Here is a 19132-nt window from a genome sequence, read left to right on the forward strand (position 1 = left end):
TATCCGTAAACATCGCCGGCATTTCGGCCGGGCTGAGATTGTACAGTACAGTCGGTGAGGAACCTAAGTTAGCTCGTCTTGGCTGCAGGGACTCAGCTCGCGATGGCTCCAAGATGGCCAAGACACATGGCGAGCACGTGACTAGCCCCGAGTCGTCCGTGGCGCTAGAAGCCTCGTGGGTCCCCTGCAGGCCAATTCAGGCCAATTCCATCCCACTGCAGACTTCAGCTACCTGCTCTGTACGGCACTGCTTGGCTCCAGCCGCACGCCCGGGACGCCGTCGCACCGGCCCTCCGGTCAAGTCGACCTGTCGCATGAGCGGAGCGTGCGATGCCCATTGTTCCTTTTGCTTCCCTCTTGCGCAATCCAATGGGGGCGTGTGTGTGCTGTACCGGTACATGCGGCTACAGTAAGCCATTCACCGCATCGTCAATATAAGCCGAGATATGAGGTATATCGACCCTTGCCGGGGGTCACCGCATGTACGTCCAGAGGCAGTTTCGTCGCTTGCAAGCTCCCGTTTCTTGGCACCGGCCATCATACTTTGTGCCTCCAGCATACTTCGATATAGGTCCGCTAGTAGCGGCGTCGAGTCCCCGTTCCTCACTCGAGCTCGGCGCCGTCTTCCTCGTACAGGATTGCTCTTCCGGCTGCTTCATTTCCAAATAGACCCTGGGCAAATCATAGCCATGTACAATGAATGAATGGCCTCTTCAGCGTCAAGGTGGTCACCCGCCGACCTGCCGAGTAACCGAACTGACGGAGCCGATGGAGGCGCCTTTGCTATAATACCCACCCATCCACCTCTTGACAACGCCCTAATATTCATTCTCCTGGTTGGACGAGCGGAGCGGAGGGCAGCATGGCAGGAAGAGAGGAGCGGGAAGCAGAGGGACGAAGAAGGTCCATCCATACATACATCCATACCATACATACACACCTTACCTACTGTATATCGGCACACGTACGGATACCGGTACATATAGCACCCCAGGTCCTCTGCAAAGGGCCCCTTTTTCCTTTTTTCTTCTTTTTTGCTTTGCGCCCACACACCTCTTCCTCCCACCCACCACCCATAACCTCACTGCACCCCGAGTGCTCAACCCTTTCTCTCCCCGCAACCATTTCTACTGAGCGTCCTTTCCGACCCCTCGAGAGCGAGTTACGACAGCAGCGAGACGGCAGCGAGACGGCGCCGGCGCCTCGTCACTCTGATTACATCACCCTGCCTCACCCTGCCTCACCCTGCCTGACCCTGCCTGTACCTACCTAGAAAAAACCCTCCATTCCGCCCCGACATTACGTAGGTGCCGAGTAATAAGGTACCCCGCCTCCCATACAGCCCATCAGCGCCTCCTCCCTCGCTTTTTTCCCACGGCCGCGGCTCTTGTGCGCCACGTCTCATTCCGCGCATTCGCTCGCTCCAACATCCATCCATCTATCCATCCATCCTTCCTTCCTTCCTTCTCCCTCCCTCGCTTGGCTGCGTGCACAAGCACTGTCCGCTTGGCGGTTGAGCGGCGGCAGCCCTCATTGACAACTAAAAATATTAACACCTACCTAGCCAGCCTTGTCCTCGCCGCCCGCCTCCGAGTACCTTGCCTCCTCGATCATCTGCATTCCGCCTCGCCTCCTTCTGCGAGCGATCCGCCTCGCCTGATAATTCATTCAGGCACCCGGCACGCCCCCTGCTAGCACCCCCCCCCTCTCCCTCTCCGCTGTCGCCTCTCTTCGTCCCCCATCCCCGCACAGCCACCCGCCGTCAATATGGCGACAGCCGACGACCAGGTAGGCCAACACCCCATCCCTTGCCTCCCCATGGCGGGCTGACTCGTCCACCCCCAGAGACCATCCAAAGAAGAGATCCTGGGCGACCTCGTCGATGTCAATACCTTTGACCAGATCCTCGAGATGGACGAACCTGGCGACCAGGAATTCAGCAAGTCCATTGTCTTTGGCTTCTTTGACCAAGCCGAGGAAACGTTTACCTCCATGGACGAGGCCCTGTGAGTTGCCGCTCTCGCAATCCCACGACAACCCCGGCTGACTCTCCCACTTTGCGCCCCGTCAGCGACAGCGAGGACCTCAAGAAGCTGTCGGAGCTTGGCCACTTCCTCAAGGGCTCGTCGGCGACCCTCGGGCTGGTCAAGGTCAGGGAGGGATGCGAAAAGATTGAGCGATACGGCAAAAAGGAGGACGGAGACGGGAACAAGGAGGATGGCGACGGGAAAGAGCTCGACGCTGACGTGTGCTTGAAGCATATCAAGGTGGCTCTCAAGGACGTCAAGAAACAGTACCAGGACGTCGAGCGCGCTCTCCGAAGGTTTTACGACGACAGAGAAGAGGCCTAAACGATTTCGGCCGCCGAGACTCCACGGCTGCAGATTGGTCCGTCCAGATGCATCTTGCACCTTGGAACGGCAGCTTGCGCGACCAATGAAGAGCTGAGGATCGTACGTGGAAGGCTGAGGCCAGCGTTGGCCTGACCAGCAATTGCTACTGCTGTGGGGGCCTCGGTTTCTCGATTGCGGTTTCGACGCCCTTATGGGCCGCGGATGCGAAGCTGAACGGGGTCTATCGGACCGCCCAGTTGCGGAGACGGAGAGCAGTTGCAGAGGAGTTATTGGAACCCCAATGCAAGTCGCCGGCGCTTGGCAGGTCAGAGGAGGGAGACCTGGGACAAGGGCGTGTGCGACGTGTTGCTTGCACCTGAAGAGGCATTCTCATTCCCTACAATGTGCAAATAGAGAAATTGAGACGGGAAGACGCTGAGACGGGAGGACGCTGAGACGGGAAGACGCTGAGGCGGCGGGCGCAAGGAAGAGGGGGAGATGGGGGAAAAGAGGCATCAAGTCGAAGAAAGATGAATGACACGGTAGGGACGCGACAAGCTGTGCAAGAGCGGGCGGCGTCGGCGAGCATTACACCTGATTTGGCTACACGCCCTTCCACCACGAGCCGGTGCGCCGTTTTATCGAGGCTCTGAAGCCTTGTCCGTAATTAGTACGCACGCCCGTTTCGGATGACTTCGGGCCGCATGCCGCGGACTATTTGCGGACCACGGGAATTGGACACGTCTCGACCTATGAGAGAAGTATATGGATGATGGCAATTTCTGTTGGATAATCGGCACGCTTGGCAACACAAACCCAAAATGCGTTTCTGAGTCTATGAATCACACAAATAAACAGGTTTAGGCATGTTTACAGGCCGACAAAGCTGACGATGCTGGTGTACTTTGGTTGAACAAGGGACTGGTAAGCGTGTGGAAGGAGTAATCAAACATACACTCCTGATTTTCAAACATACACTCCCGACCTAAGCCCCATTTGGAAGAAGACCCCGCCACCAAAATTTGGCGCGCGCTTTCCCAACGCCCTGGCTTGCCGTGACCATCGCCGCCGCCCACCCGCCCAGCCACCTGCCTTTTGGCCGCCATCTGCATTTTCGCAATCATCAACAATTGAAGCTATCACCACTTGACTCAACACAACAGCAACGCCGCCGCCGCCTACCGCAATAGTCACGTCTAGTCAATCGTCCTGATGAATTCGACCGAAAGCAATACCAACAGTAGCACCGAGGCTATCACGGAGATGTCTTTCGATACGTATGATGAGGCGCTTGAAACACTCAAAGCTACGCAAGAGCTCCTTGGCTACGTCGTAGTCGTTGCAAATAGCAAGAATACCGGCAAGCCTAGGCGCAAGGAAGCCAATATCCGCTGTGAATACAGTGGTCAGTATAGGCCCTGGGACGAGGCAGAGGGTATATACAAGACGTCATCCAAGAAGTCGGGATGTGACTTTCGCTGTTACATCCGCTTCTACCGACGTTGCAATGCATTCAAAGTCACCATCAAGCACGGCTCTCATAACCACGAACCTCTATTTGAGCCAATTGCTAACCCCATCGTCCGTCAACGAAGCCAACGCAAATTCGGCATCGAGCGTCTTCATAGCCTCGTCGAGGGGCTTAGCAAGAACGTCAATAACAAGAGCAGGGATATCGTGGATGCTATCCGACAGGAATATCCTGAGCTCCTTATTACCGATTCTGATATACACTTCATCCAGCTGCAACTTCGTGCCTTCCGTTACGGCGCCTCTACATCTACACAAGCCTTCCTCGATGTACTCAAAGATGCTAAAGCAAAGGGGGAAATCAGCTACTATGCAGTTGACCGTGGCCCTAATGGGAAGGTTTGGAGGTTTTTCTGGACATACGATGACTGTATTGCTGACTGGAAGCGTAACCCCGAGCTCCTTATCATGGATAATACGTATAAGGTCAACCGCTTTAACATGCCGCTTCTACAGATCATTGGCACAACAGGGCTACACAAGAGCTTCAGTGTAGGCTTTGGCCTCACTGCCAAGGAAGACGAAGGCGCGTTCCAATGGATCCTCTCACAGTTGCGTGAGGCTGGTCGGCAGGCTGATATTCCGGACCCGGGCGTTGTGATTACCGACTTTGATACCGCCCTGAAGAACGCCCTTGACTCTATCTTCCCATCAACGCAACAACAAGTGTGCGTTTGGCATATGATGAAGAACGTGATCCTTCACATCAAGAAGAAGTGGAAGGATCCTCGATGGCACCGAGATTGGCGGAGATAGGCCAGAACAGGAGACTCGCCTCGCTGCAGCAGCCGCTCTCGACGACCCTATACAGGCAGATAATGCCATTGACGAGGACCGACCTATCGACCGTGCCACTGATTACCAGATTCAACATGCCTCACAACTGGCAGATCAGTGCGTTGAGCAACAAGATGATCGTGAAGATGACGATGGAAACCCAATACTACCCCCGGCTCCAAGGCGGACTTTTGAGCACACAGCTGACGGTATCCGTGATGCCTGGGTTTCAGTCTTTAGGGCTCGCACGGCTGAGGAGTGCAGAGATCAGTGGGATCTACTCTGTATAGAGTTTTCGGATCAGCCAGGTAACCCTAGCCCTAACTACCCTCCTACTCTAACCTTTACTAAATAGCTCCTCTTATAGCTCTCGTTAATTACCTCCGTACAACCTACTGGCCATGGCGTGCCCAGTTTTCCACCTACGCTATCCAACAGTACCGAAATTATAACATTACGGTAACTTCCCGTGGAGAGCACACATCACGAGTTGAAGTCACGATTACGCAACCGCTTCATTGACCTCCATCAGCTACAAGAGCACATCAGAGGGCTCGTTACCCATCGGCAAAAGAAGCATCGCGAGAAGCTTCAATCCGAGTTTGCAAGAGCTAGAGTTGAATGGGCCAAGCAGACGATTATGAAGTCACTGCACCGAAAAATTGGCTGGCAGCCGATGAAACAGATCTTCAGGCAAGTTAGGCTAGCCTGGGCTGAGCTTGCCGATAATCGAGGCATGCCTACGATTTGTACGGGTGCTTTCACGATGCAATGGGGGCTGCCCTGCCGGCATACAATCCGCGATTTGATCCAGGCTGACGCGGCCGCCCTTATACCATTGCATCTTATTGATAACCACTGGCGGGTTTACGGCGTGACTGTAAGTATCTTGCTCCAGCCATAAGTACTATACTAATTTACTAGCAGCCTGAACAACAGCAATATATCGATGCAGACCACGAAGCCGATCCTGACGTTGTCCAGCCTCGCCGGCGTGGAAACAGTAGACGCGAGGTATCCTCCACTAGAGGCATCTACGGGCCGGATCCTTAGTGCTTGGGAGCAAGAGGAGCATAGAGCCAACCCAGAGCTCGTATCACGGCCACCAGAGACGCAAAAGAAGAAGAGGAAGGGCACAGGCACCACTATCATGAACAAGAGGTCGAATACACTTGCTTCCGTGAGCAGCCGGGTTGACGATCTTGCCCAGCAGATCGGTGATTTCATCAAGTCACAAGCAGCAGCAACGCCGGTGCTGTTATCACAGGTGCCCTCACTTCCACAGGTGCCGCTGGTGTCACAGGGATACCAAACGACGATGCCCTCACTTCCACAGCCGGCGCCGCCGTCACAGGGATACTATGTGATGCCACCGCCTACACCAATTGTGCCTGTATACGTACAGGCGCCGGCGCCGTCACAGTGGCAAGAACCGCCTCCTCGTCACAGGCACATCACGACGGCTTCATGTGGGCACAGCCGCCGGCACAGTCTCACGAGACGGCTACGGAGCATTTCCAGCAGCTAGGGGATCAGAGGGACACGGCACCATACAAAACTAGCAGGCAGGCCGGTCACAAATTCGTTCCTTACGTGCCTCGCCCTCCGCCGCGTCGGACGGATCCTTCCTCACAGTCACAGTCACAGTCACAGAGGTAGGCAAAGACCTTCCGCCATTATATGCATATTGTATATATCGGAAGATCGATCGGGCCGGGCTTATTGATAGCTTCAATTGAATGACTCTAAGGGATGCATCTTCCGGCGTTGGTAATAATTGCAGATAGAATCCATATATGTCAGACAATAGTGTCCCACACCTCGCACGTGACAGCGGTTGATCTTTGTGGCATCAGTCAATTGATGAGAATTATCTAAAGAACAAAGGAAAGGAAAAGAATTGGATGCACACATTCGTGCAACAATATATACCCCGATCATTGCGGCGAAGCCGCGGCGCAGCAGTGGCAGTGATCGAGCATAAGGTTTCAGGAACTGACACGGGCGTGATATGCGACAATATATCTAGGCAGGCAGCCGCGGCAGCGGCGTTGGGAAAGCGCGCGCCAAATTTTGGTGGCGGGGTCTTCTTCCAAATGGGGCTTAGGTCGGGAGTGTATGTTTGAAAATCTGGAGTGTATGTTTGATTACTCGTGTGGAAGGCCATTTGTTGTGCCGTCCCGGAGCCGGCACGTGACCGCTCCAGGAATCACTACGAAGTACTTCCGACTTCATCTGTAACAGCAACTGCAGCCCTCGTCTCGACCTCATCCTGGCAGACGACCTGCTCGCAACCAAGAGGGTGCCCGGCGACTGCGGGAGGGTTTTGCTGGTTTGTTATTGGTACCTGCATCGGCTGGCATATATGCAGTCGGCAGTCTTTCTCGGAGCAAGCCAGCGAAGCTACCACAGCTACCCGCGCCGCCGCGCATCGTCGAGCCAGCCTCCCTCGCCAACATGGAGGCGGTTACTCATCGCTCATCTTCATGCGCTCGGCTAGGCACTCTCCGATGTCGGTGTAGTTCTTTCCGCCCGCGCCCCACTTCCAGAGGGCCCGGTGGCAGAACGAGTTGGAACCGCAGTATTCCTCGCGCAGCTCGGCCACATACCCGTCCTCGTCCGGCTCGCACAGCATGGACACGCGCAGCGGGCTGTCGCTCGGCGGCGGGTAGTATGGTAACGGCTTGCTGGCAAAGTGCACGGGCTCAATGGGCTTCAGCGTCCCGGGCACTGCTGGAACCCGGAACTTGTCCCATTCGCGGTGCATCCGATGGATCTGGCCCGGCGTGAACTCGACTCCGCACTCGCTGCCAGGCCCAGAGAGCCGGAGGTTAGCCTTCAGCCACGGACTGCACAGTCTACTACTCGTTGACGGCGCACTTACTCGGACGAATAGTACATGTAATTGTGGACGGGATCTGGCTCGGATTGGTTGCCGCACGAGCGACGATTCTCGTCGCACGTGTAGAGGTCGTACTCCCCCGGCCCCATGCACGGCGCCGTGTCGTTGACGCGGTCGTTCTCGCCGCTGCACCCCCCGTTGTCGAAGGGGTGCATCAGCCCGAGCCAGTGGCCGACCTCATGGATGGTCGTCCTGCCCAGGCTCCACCTCTTGTCATTTAGCCCCGACAGAGACTCATGATGCGGCACGCTGTACGCGGCAACCACGACACCGTCGAGGGCAGGCCACATATCCTCGCCTTGCTCGATTATTTCCTCGGGATACCTCGCCCAGCCGCCTACATTCTCATCATTAATGCTCAGGGGCTGCGAGATGAAGTATATATATATTCAGAGACTGGCTGTTGCCCTTGTGCAGTGCGAGCTGCATCGTCCTTGGGTTCCTGCCCAGTGACCAGAGACTGTTGGTGACGCGATTCACCGGCTCTCGAGGCTTGAACTGGAAGCCTGTATTTTCGAAGCCTTGGTTGAGCACCTTGATCTGCAAGTTGACGCGGTCTTCCTAGAGCATTTGATCATGCGTCAACGGAGCATGCAATAACGCTGCCCGGTGCGCGCGATGGGCTACTCACGCTCAGGTTATTAATGGAATACCCCGGAACCTCAACCACGTGTATGTACGTGTCCACGGTCTTGTTGACACGCGGGTTGGCGGTGTTTCCACTCTCGAAGCGCTTGCTGAGGGAGGCAAGTTCTCGGTGCGTGCCCTGGAACCGCTCTGGAGGCGGGTTGGTGCCGCATATCGAGAAGGACAACCCACTGGCCGCTGCGACCAGGAGCGTGAGGCAAGAGACGAGGATTGGTACCGGGGAGCGCATGGTGATGGAGAAGTTCCTGATGGATGCTCTGTTGATTTTGACGTGGTGAGTCTGAGGCCTCGAATTCGCAGAGCAATGACGGCCGGGGCGGCTCATTTATAACTGGAGACTCGGAGACCGCGTGTCGTCTGATTGAAGCGTATCTGTTACGTTGCCTTGGAGCACGCATGTCTTGGGTCGCTGGGGAGTGGCATTAATGGGTTCCTTAGTCGGAATGGCATCACGATGGGTCACCGGTTCGACTTTCCGATCCTTGGCTTATACCAAGTACATACCTACTCAAGACAGCCACTTGTATGAAGGTTGTACTTGGGACTCAAGCGAAGGGGAATGCGCAGTCCTGTACTCTCGACAGGGTCAGGATTTCTGCACCGCACCAGTGGAGGCCTCTGGTGGAGCGATGAATGTGGGCGACAACCAGGCGCTGCCGGTCAATTGTGCCATCTAGTTGGCCGACAGTTGACTGACTCGATAGGAATCGGAAATGCGAGAATCGGCTCCGAACCAAGCTGTACCACGGTTAATACCGAGTTCCACTGTACTACGCGACATTTACATGTGTTATTCTTCATCTGTAATATAGTTTCTTCTCAACACCACCTGCCCAGCGCATCCCTGCACTGCAAGTGTGCCCCGCCTCGACCCCCCCTCCATACTCCAAATCACCTCACCTTGTCACGCAAGAGCAGCTTTGGAACCGGCACCTCGTGCAACATATTGTATACAACGGCCATCTTCCGAGCCGACGGCGACGTCGCTTGCAGAGCCCAAGAGCGGACGAGGGGGTGCCAGAGGAGGCAGAGTCGGGGAACTCAGCCAGCCATGCCACCGCCGAAGCCGGCGCCAACGCATTTTCTCTGCCTCCCGCTCGCCGGGCCGCAGCTGGGCCGGAACTGGGCGGCGTTCCGCGCCGACGTGACGAGCCCCGCGGGCGCCGCGCTGCCAGGCGACGCCGTCCGGCCGCTGGGGACGCTGCACCTGACCCTGGGCGTCATGAGCCTGAAGCCTGACGGCGTCGACGGGGCGGTGCGCGTGCTCGAGGGTCTGCGGCCCAGGGCGCTGCTGGCCGAGCTGAGGGCGGCATCGACGGCGGCGGCGCCCGTGCCCAACGACCAAGGAATGCACGCTCCCAGGCCGGACCACGGCGGCGGGCTGGCCGTTACGCTCCGAGGCCTGCACGCCATGCACTCGGCCTCCAAGACGTCGGTGCTATACGCCGCCCCGCACGACCCCGACGGCCTCGTCCGCCGCTTCTGCGAGCTGCTGCGGCAGCCGTTCCGCGACGCGGGCCTCGTCGAGGACGACAGGCGGCCGCTGCTGCTGCACGCGACGCTGGTCAACACCATCTACGTCAAGGGCGGCAGAGGCGGGGGGGGGCGCCGCGAGCGCATGACGGTCGACGCGAGGGAGGTGCTGCAGCGCTACGGCGAGTTCGTGTGGGCCGAGGGCTTGCCGCTGACGAAGCTGGCGATTTGCAGGATGGGCGCCAAGAAGGTCGAGGGGGGCGACGGTGGCGATGCCGCGTACGAGGTGGAGGCCGAGACGGATATCTGACGGGGGTTCTGGTCTATTCTTTACTCTGTTGAGGCGTGGCAATCTGAATATAGCTTCACCCCGAACGAGTATGTATCTGGTACCTCGTCTTGTTGAGCTCCCGATCTCGGCCGAGTCGAGGCCGCTTACCTAAGACAGCACCACCCACTGGTTGTACAGACCACAGAGCTGTAGCGGGGCTTTGGACCTCGACCTCACCTCGACCTCTGCCCTCCAAGAGCAGCATCGTGAGCCAATGGGCGGTAGATGAACCGACCGACTTCCTCCCGCGGCAGCCATCCCTCATCACGGAAGAAGAGCTTCCCCGGTGGCTCTTGGTCTCTGGCCCGCCGCTTGGTTGCCTGCTCGAGGCCCCGAGGGGGGGCAGCCATGCCGAGTCAGCACCGCCCGAGCCGCGACGACCTCGACACGGCGACGACTGCCACCGCCGGCTGCGCATCCTGACGCAGACGCGGCACACAGCCATGCAGGCCCCCGAGAAGCGCCGCGGCGGAAGCCACGTGCTGCGCACCGGCCCCGCGCACGCCGGCCGCCGCGCGTCCAGCTCCGGCCACGCAGCCGCCAACGCAAACGCCCATTCCAACGCCGGCACCAACGCCGGCACCAACCTGCCCGCCCTGCCGCCGCGGGCTGCCATTGTCAGCGGCAGCGGCAGCAGCAGTAGCACCGCAGCGCCCCCCGACGAGCCCCATGACGGCGCCACATGCAACGCCGGCGGCGCTCCGCCGTCGGCGCCGCTGGCGGACCGCAGAGACAAGGACCGGGACCCCGGCGCGGGGCTTCACGGCGGCGCCAAGGACAAGCAGGCGAGGGAGCGGGAGGCGCTGGCGCGGGAGCAGGACGAGCGCATCGCCTACCTGGAGACGGAGATGGGCATCATGGAGCGCGAGTTCCGGCGCGAGCTCGACAAGCTCAGCCAAAACGAGAGCGAGACGGCCATCTTTTGGCAGGCCAAGCACAGCGCCCTCAACCGCCAGTTCCTCGACTCGGACACGGAGCTGCGCGTGCTGCGCGCCGAGGCCGACAAGCGCAAGGCCGAGCGCGACGAGCTGCTGCAGGGCTGGGAGGCGCTGCGGCGCGAGCTGCGCGAGCGCGACGACGAGGTCCGCGCCCTGAGGGCCCAGGTCCGCGGCCTCAAGGAGTTTGTCAGCACCAGCACGCGCACCGACGGCCAGACGAGCGACGAGGTCTTTGGCGACGGCGTGGCCAAGCTCGGCAACGGCCTCCAGAACTGGGTCATTGTCAACTTTCGCAAAGCCAAGCTCGGTGAGTTTGCGGCTCCTTCATTCATTCTCCCTTTTGTTCTCCGGGATTGGACCCCCGGCGTGTTTGCGTTGCCGCGAGACCGGAATCCGGAGCTGACTGAGGGCTCCCGCAGATCTGTCCCGGGCCGACGAGGCGACCCTGGCGGAGCTGGGCGAGCTGGTTCCCATGTACGCGGACCTGGTCCACACGGCAAAGATCCACGTGCTGCAGTCCATCGTGTCCAAGATCTTGGTCGACATGGTCTTCAACGCCTACTTTGTCGGGCTCTCAGACGAGGAGACGCGCCACTTTAGACAAATGGAGGACCTCCTCTGCTCATTCGGTGCGCCCCCCTCCCTCCTCTTCTCCCCCTCCGTCGACGCACTTGGCCTTTGGCAGCCGGCTCTCCTTCTGAACTACGGCTCACACCTGTTTCCACCCGCAGCCGCCTCAGACGAGGCCGTCAACCAGTGGCGATCGTCGACGCTCGCCCTCCTCCGCCGCGAAGCGCCCCAGCTCCTCCACGCCGAGACGAGCGCCCTTGTCGAGAGCGTCGTGGCCCGCATCAACCGCATCCTCGACGCCATCACCGCCCCCGCCGCCGCGCCGCCCTCGTCGTCGTCGGAGCAGCCCGCGGCCCCGCGCCTGTCCGAGACGCGCGACGCCGCGCTGCGGGTCCTCGTCAACAGCGCCGTCGAGCTCGCGCGGCTGCTGGTGGTGCAGCGGGCCGTGTTGCGCGTGCACATGCCCGAGGTGCTGCCTCACGCGCGCGTCGTCTTCGAGCCCGAGACCATGGAGGACGTGGGCGGCCTCGAGGAGGAGGCGCTGACGACGCGCGAGATTGGCTGCGTCGTCTTCCCCGGCCTCATCAAGCACGGCGACGAGAGCGGCGGGCAGATGCAGTTCCGCAACGTCATTGCCAAGGCCAGGGTTCTGTGCAGCCCTAGTGACTGATTTTCTAAGCAGGCAAAGGCGAGACGAACAAGGCAAGAGAACGCTCGGCGTGTTTTGCTTTGTGTACCTGCAGCATGGAACCAAGGGGACAGGGGCACTCGGGCGGATGAGCAATGACCGCGGGACACACGCAAGCATTCCTCCCTCTCTCTCTCCCGCCGTCGCTCCCACGTAGGGGCGGTCTTGTCAAGGGGATGACGCCTACTCCCCCGTCCACACCCCCGGCCCCGTATGATTTGAGGACAGGCACAAGCCGTAGTAACGGCGCCGTGTTCCGACGGGGTGCTACGATGGGCCGTGTTGGGCAAATGGTAAAGGCAGACAAGGCGAACACGGCAGAGTGGAGCGGCCGTAACCGTTCCCGCCCTCCTCAATGCTCAGGAAGGGAGGGGGGGGGGCAGAGGAGGATCAAGGATAATTCCGGGCGAGGGTCTTGTACAGGGGTAGCGGCGTGGAACAAGTTCTGTTTCCTCGCTTGCCATCATCACCACAGACTGAATCTGCCAGAGGACATGTGCCATTGCGACAAACTGTGTCGATGGATGATACAGCACCGGATGACCGGCATTGCTCGCACAACCCCAGTCCCGTTTATGCCGCCCATCCGATTGCGCAAGCCGGTCGGCCAAGTCAGCCCACTGCTTGTCCTCCCGGCGGTGCTCCGTGGTGCACAAGGGGAGGGGGCTGCAGATCCGGCGCGCACAGGCCGGGAAGCCTTGGCTTGACAGCTAACTGCCTGACTTGCTTGTCTTCCGGCTCTCTATCCTTGGTATCAGAGAGCGTTCTCGTCGTGACGATCCTCGGCTCCACCACGACATGACTCTTTCCGAAGCTCCAATCCTCAACTCGCAAAAATGCGCCCAACACGGAGCTGCCAACGTTGGCTGCCACCTGCAACCCCACACACCACTGCCGATCGTATTGATTCTGCGGTGAGATCGCGGGGAACCCATGCACAGCCAGCCCACGCACTGTGGGGCGACAATCGGGAGCAGGCGTTGTCGCAGCACACCCAGAGCGCGAGCCCCGTGTTGGGAGGAGAGATACAGTAGACGACCAGACGGGCGGCAAGTCGTTTTCTTCCGGGTCTCGCTCGCTGCTGGTCGTTGAAATGGGCCGCTCATGCATGCACAGGCCTCGAAACGTAACGACCAGGCCCGAGTTGCCCCCGGCAGAACTGGGTGGGTGGCATCAAGCGCATGCCTCTATTCCAATGCGTGGAATCGACGTGGGCGGCCAGCCGCCGCTTGAGCCTCATCTTTCCGGGTCTCTGCGGTCCCCCGCTCAGCAGCCGTCGAGTGCACTGGTCCCGGGTCTGGTCCATCGGCCTGTAAGCATGCTTGGCACACTAGGTAGCCCGCCATCGGCGAGCTCCCGCAAATAGCGCCGTCTCCTATACCCCCCGGCTGTCGAAGCCATCAACAGCGAGTCACCTTATGGTTTCGGGTCTGGCAAAACCGGAAAACGCCAAAACCGCCGTCCACGGAGACTTGAAGATGCCGTCGGCGATGCTCCAGTGGAGACGTTGCTCGCTGTTGGACGCATGACCTCAGAGCATCGTCGTCTCAACCACTCATGGCGTAGACTGCCACCACTCAGCCACAGGTGCATCTTCTGGGCATCTTGACGGGCAAAGAAACGGTGCTACCAGGGCCAAACTCGGTGAAAGTCCACCCTACCCATTCGTCACGAAGCAGCCGGTGGTAGACGCTATCAGGCATTGCCTGGTCGTACAGGCGTAACATTAGCGCCGGCCCAGGTCTCGCGGCGTCGCCGTCTTCTTGCCCGCGCGCGTTCTCGCGTGCTCGTGTCCAAACAGGAAACCGTATCCTCGTCGATAAGAGCGTATATGACTGCATCATTGGGTGTTCTCTCTTCCAGTTGCCCCCCCCCCTTCCAAAGCATCAGGTTGGCCATGGCCGAGATGGTCGACGAGTGGCTCCAATGACGTCTGGCACGGCCAGAGCGAGATGGGCCCGTCACCGGTGATTTGCCTATTTCGTCGCGTCGGCAGTGTGGTCAGGGTTGGATGCAAGCCGCAGTCCCGCTGTGCGTATACAAGTGTCGTCCGGGGAGCCCTCCATTCAAAACGACTCATGCAGACGACTGTCGAGTTGTTGGGGCCGTCTTGCGTTGCTCAACTTTCATCCGCAGCTTCACCCGGCCGGCAAATGCTCGCCTCTCAGTGTCCGTGTCTTGAGCCAAGACTTTTGAGGGATTCCATTAGTTTTTGGCCCCCCCCATTCATACTTTGGCCGACATTTGCTGTTCGGAGATTGCTCGTCGTCAATCAAGACCCCTCGTGTCTGCCACCCCGCCATTTGGATGGTTGTTGAAAGATCCCCCCCTTGGGCTGCCAACACTGCACCACGCCACACCACCACTACACTGCAGTCCAAAGGCTGTCGTAAGCGAGGAATCTAGCCATCTTCTGGCATCATATTCTTGCACCTGTGAGCAAGTCGGACATTCACCAAGTCTCGTCGACACCGATCCCGTGTCGACGGCGCGCCGTCTTGAGACGTCGCTTACCTGCCTGCCAGAGTCACCCGTGTCGTTTGGTGTCGCTTCCTCTCTTCGCCACCATGTCGTCGAATGGCGTCCTCGTCGCCGCCGAAATCCATGATTTCCTGCAACAGGTCGAACGGGCAAGGGGGACCGGGTTCCCGTTGCATTCATTTGAGTCGAGTGGGCCATTGGCCGCTCGTCCTGGCGCATACTATGCTCCTTCACTCATGCTGTCGGAGTCGCGGGCTTCAGTGCAGCCGCAGAGGCAGCAAGACATGGTGTCCATGGCAAGCGCTGCAACGCCCATGAGCGCCATCTTCGATACCTTTGATAGTTACTCGACGTATTCGGCATCGACAGCGCCTCCTCAACGAGGGCCCGAGCCGCCGCAGCGCCAGCGTGCAACGGTGCCCGACTTTGCAGCTTCGTGGCTTCCGTGCGAATTCCACAAGCTGTCGGGCTGTGAGGAGAGGTTCATCCTAGACGAGGTCGAGGCATGGATTCAACACATGATGGTCGTGCATCTGCAGGGAATCCTCCCTACGTTCTGCATCTGCTGGTTCTGCGATCACGCCAAGTTCCAGGCAGTGACGGAACGGCCCGAAGACCGGGAGGTGGCCTACCAAGCGCGGATGCGCCACATTGCAAGCCACTTCTTTTGGGATGGAAAGACGGCGGCAGATGTTCGCTGGGATTTCCATTTTCTTGACCACGCCCATGACTATGGTCTCATTACCGAGAGCGTCTTCCGATGGGCAACACGCCAGGGCGAAGTGCGAATGCCGCGGGGTATGACGTTTGACGACCCGCGCACCGTCAGGCCGGCCGGCGAGGAACAGAGCGAGAGGCGGCCGCGCCACGCTCGGCCGCGGGATGCGACTCGCCCGTCCCACGTGCGCCGCGAAAGATAAGTCATGGATTCCTGCCGATGCAGAGCTGGAATGAAGGACAAGCTTCTGTGGTACGTATGTTTGATAGCTCGCTGTTCCGAATGTCCGCGCGCCCCGGGCCGCGACAAGTCGTGGGATCGCCGTCACCCGGCCTTCACCCGGCCTCTTTTTTGGTGGATCTCGTTCGGGGTTCTGGGGTCCGACAAGGGTGAGTCGGCTTCGAACATGGCACGCTGCAGCACAGGTCTCGGTCTCGGTAGGGATTGCCGACCACCCATCGACAGGCTGGTGGCTTGTTGCACCACCGCACTGTGTGCCGGCGCATTTCTGTGGGATCTGGGGTATATTTCCGGCTGGCGATTTTTGGCATGTTGCGACGCGTCCAGACTTGCTGCATCCCCCCCTGCTCGCAGCGTTCTCCAAGGGGCTTCTTCGTGTGCTGATGGCGCTGGTAGTGAGAGAGAGAGAAAGGCGAGGCACGCTCACGCCCATGACTCCGGGAGAGTCAAGACAGCGAGGACCCGGCGTTTTCTCTCTCGAAAGAGTCGAAGGAGGGGGGAGATTCGGAGAGTTGGCTGGCTCGGACCGAGGCGGAGGGAGGAGGGAGGAGGGAGGATGGAGGGAGGATGGAGGGAGGACTCGGGGGACATCAGGTGACTTGGGGCTGCTCGAGCTCCATTCACACCTTCTGGGTAGGAAGCTGGGCTGATATCTCCAGGGCAAGCACGAGCCGACCCGCGACTCTCATCTCCGCTCGCAGTCGCTCAGAGCGACCGGGAGTCGCGGAACAAGGGCTCATTCAGAGAGAGCAGGGAAACGAGGAGTGGGGGGAGGGGGTGCCAGATTGATTGCACAAGGAGGGAAAAAAAGTCTTTGCTCCTCTGCGGTACGGAGATCCGGTTTTCGTCGTCACCATGCTTCCTTCTTCGCTCTTCTTGTTCTTTCTCGCCTTCTTCGACGTTACGCGGCCCTCATACCAGGCACTGCTCAATAGCATCTCTGCCTTCTTACAGTCATATTTGCCACATAGCGCGAGCAAACGGGAGGCCGCCTTATCCGCGCAAACTTCTCCGTCGCCGAGCCCCCTTTTCCCTCGTAGCCAACCATGATTCTGCCCCGGTGCAACCGATTCGATAGGGCCGTTTCGCCGTGGCGGAGCTTGCGCTCGGTGACAAGCCTTCCCGGCAGAACCGGCCGTGATTCGCCCAAGCCGCAGCTGGTCAGGTGAGACTGGCAAGCAAGGGAGGCGTCGAGTCGCCTCACTTCAGCCTTGCCAGATTCGCCAAACAAAATCCATGCACGTCTCTGCAGCCGTGAGATGACGCAGGATATATTTGCCCTCCATTTGCCCCTCTACGTCCAGAGCAAGCTACAGTGGGTTACAGCGTATGCATACACTCATCCCCATGCGGAGCGCGCGCATCGTCACACGCGACTCCTAGCATGTACATGGCGTCGCGTCGTGGTCCCACGGCTCGCCGCCCGTCTACTGGACGCGCAGCCAGGGCAACCGACATGCAGCCTCGCGCAGTCTCTTCTCGCGAGCCCCAGCAGACTCCTGTCGATCCTCTTATACCTCGCCTCATACTGGGCCCATCTCTCCAGCCCCGGGACGTGGATCCCCAGGCTGGGCAGGGCAAGCAACGTCAACGTGTGCGCCGTTCCCTTGCCAGCCCCGGCCTCTTGCACGGCGTAGAGTGCGGGCAGCGAATAGCGCACCTTGCCCGGAGCATGGCGCTTCAGCACCTGCTCGAGCCTCGACCGCTCCTCGCGGGGCAGTGCCAGACGAAATGATTTGGCGTGCTCTGGCAGAAATGGCAGAATGCGAAAACTCGCCGGCACGCATGCGCGAATGCGGATCCAAAACCGTCCGTCCCACAACTGAGCCATTTCCCAGCTCCGCCAGTGGGCGTGACGAACAGTTGGCGGCTCGTCCGGCCCATCTTTCCCAGGCGCAGGGCCGCGTAAATGGCCCGGAAGCTTGCGTTCAGGCAGTGCTCGACTTGAAGGGTACGGAGCGCGGGAGAGGAGCCATTTGGTCGATGCCCGGCCAACGATGGGTTCAAACTTGACCCCAGCGATTGAAAAGGCCTTGGGCGGTTGCCGATTCGGCTCTGTACACAGTTCTGGCGAGAGCCTGTCGACAACATTTTCGAGACTGCCCAGCGGTGGCAGATGGAGCTCGGGCGTGACAAAGTCGATGAGCTTACGGATGGCCATGGCAAGGATGAGCCTCCGACGACGTCTGCGAGCCCTGTGCCTCGCCGCAGCATACAGTCGTCTCGGCGGAGAAGGATGCGCAAGAAACGCAGGAAGCTCGACGGTGAGTGTGCCAGCGTTGGGGTCGAAATGGCAAATGACAGCTTCACGCACGAGCAATCTGTGGCCCTCGGCTTCCTCCAAGGACGTTCTGTGCTTGGCCCTCTTGCACAATGACAAGATGGAGGGCTTCTGCAAGGCCATTGGCAGCCGATGAGCCCGCGTAAGATGGCGGACGGCGTTGCGTGTCGTCAAGGTCGGATCCAGGTTGGTGTGGTCCTCGAACCAGCGCACCTTGTTGGCTTCGCAGGTGGCTATCAGTCTATCCTTGTCAAAGCTCAGCAAGGGGCGATAGATGACGATGCCGCCATCCTCGCAGTTGAGTGGCGCCAAGTAAGGAGAGCTTGGGGAACCAGGTCTCCCTTTGCAGTCGTCTCCGAGAAACACGCGCAGCCGCTGCAGACTCTTGTTGGACGGCTGGAATCCAAGGGGACTCCGTTGCATCTGGTCATCCAACAGCCCGCTCTTGTATACGCCGTGCAGCTCATAGCACTCGGGAATGGCATTGGCCTCTTGAATGCCTTGCAAGCCTCGGTAGCCGTGACCCGCTAGCAAACGCATCAAGACGGTTTCGTACTGGTCGTCGCAGTGGTGAGCGAAGAAGAGACTGCTCGCCTGCAGGGACCGGCAGGCAGAGCCGAGGGCTTGATATCGCATGGTGCGCGCCATGCCCTCGAGATTGGAGAGGCGGGTGGGATCCAGGCCTCTTTTTGTCACATGACTCCAGTCCAGCCGCTTGACGCAGGCTTGGAGACCCATTGTCTTGAGCTCCTGGGCAACACAGGCTGCTTCTTGGCCGCTGGCCTGCCGCAGCTGATGGTCTATGACGATACCGCACGCGCCATGGGCAGGGTGGTCTGCAATGGAGAAGCCTGGGTGCGATTTCAAGAGGCTGGAGAAGAGGAAGGCCATGGCCATGGAGTCGACGCCTCCGCTGACGGCGAGGGCTGGTTCTGAAAGTCAGCGGTGGGATCACGGCTATGGCCCTGTGCCGGGGACGGGGAAAAGGAGAGCGCACCAATGCGCCGTGGGCGAGCATGGCGAGCATGGCGAGCAGCGGATAAACGAAATCGGCACAGGGCCCCGAGAGCGTCGCGGAACTCGGTCAAGGAAATGGGTTTGGGGCCATGTCGAGGAACAAGCGCGGTCAGGCTCATTCCATGTCGCGACGCTTGCCACGGGCCCCTGGATTGAGGCTGGACAGGAAGGAGTTGTTGGAAGGGAAAAAGGATTGAGAGGCGGC

General features: G+C 59.4%; 7 protein-coding genes across 7 annotated transcripts; 5 read left to right on the forward strand and 2 right to left on the reverse strand.

Moving 5' to 3' along the window:
- Positions 1-1767: 1767 nt before the first annotated feature.
- HRG_00906 (hpt domain-containing protein) lies at positions 1768-2351 on the forward strand (the record flags this gene model as incomplete). Its single annotated transcript, XM_044859377.1, has 3 exons — positions 1768-1788; positions 1846-2006; positions 2072-2351. The coding sequence occupies 3 exons, from the start codon at positions 1768-1770 to the stop codon at positions 2349-2351; spliced, it is 462 nt and encodes a 153-aa protein (XP_044725777.1).
- Positions 2352-4271: 1920 nt separating this feature from the next.
- Positions 4272-5017, forward strand: HRG_00907 (MULE transposase domain-containing protein; the record flags this gene model as incomplete). The annotated part of the gene is made up of 4 exons (XM_044859378.1): positions 4272-4531; positions 4587-4757; positions 4931-4948; positions 5008-5017. The coding sequence occupies 4 exons, from the start codon at positions 4272-4274 to the stop codon at positions 5015-5017; spliced, it is 459 nt and encodes a 152-aa protein (XP_044725778.1).
- Positions 5018-7107: 2090 nt separating this feature from the next.
- Positions 7108-8419, reverse strand: HRG_00908 (pregnancy-associated plasma protein-A domain-containing protein; the record flags this gene model as incomplete). The annotated part of the gene is made up of 4 exons (XM_044859379.1): positions 7108-7447; positions 7525-7907; positions 8023-8103; positions 8174-8419. The coding sequence occupies 4 exons, from the start codon at positions 8417-8419 to the stop codon at positions 7108-7110; spliced, it is 1050 nt and encodes a 349-aa protein (XP_044725779.1).
- Positions 8420-9241: 822 nt separating this feature from the next.
- On the forward strand, positions 9242-9973 carry HRG_00909 (AKAP7 2'5' RNA ligase-like domain-containing protein; the record flags this gene model as incomplete). Its single annotated transcript, XM_044859380.1, has 1 exon — positions 9242-9973. The coding sequence occupies one exon, from the start codon at positions 9242-9244 to the stop codon at positions 9971-9973; it is 732 nt and encodes a 243-aa protein (XP_044725780.1).
- A 464-nt stretch (positions 9974-10437) lies between these two features.
- On the forward strand, positions 10438-12172 carry HRG_00910 (uncharacterized protein; the record flags this gene model as incomplete). The annotated part of the gene is made up of 2 exons (XM_044859381.1): positions 10438-11239; positions 11352-12172. The coding sequence occupies 2 exons, from the start codon at positions 10438-10440 to the stop codon at positions 12170-12172; spliced, it is 1623 nt and encodes a 540-aa protein (XP_044725781.1).
- Positions 12173-14757: 2585 nt separating this feature from the next.
- HRG_00911 (uncharacterized protein) lies at positions 14758-15591 on the forward strand (the record flags this gene model as incomplete). Its single annotated transcript, XM_044859382.1, has 1 exon — positions 14758-15591. The coding sequence occupies one exon, from the start codon at positions 14758-14760 to the stop codon at positions 15589-15591; it is 834 nt and encodes a 277-aa protein (XP_044725782.1).
- A 1404-nt stretch (positions 15592-16995) lies between these two features.
- Positions 16996-19046, reverse strand: HRG_00912 (PP-loop family domain-containing protein; the record flags this gene model as incomplete). Its single annotated transcript, XM_044859383.1, has 4 exons — positions 16996-17008; positions 17159-17803; positions 17846-18842; positions 18908-19046. 4 exons carry the CDS (start codon positions 19044-19046, stop codon positions 16996-16998), a joined length of 1794 nt encoding a protein of 597 aa, XP_044725783.1.
- Positions 19047-19132: the final 86 nt, after the last annotated feature.

This window comes from Hirsutella rhossiliensis (assembly GCF_020360975.1).
Source record: "Hirsutella rhossiliensis strain HR02 chromosome Unknown scaffold00001, whole genome shotgun sequence".
Lineage (NCBI taxonomy): Eukaryota > Fungi > Ascomycota > Sordariomycetes > Hypocreales > Ophiocordycipitaceae > Hirsutella > Hirsutella rhossiliensis.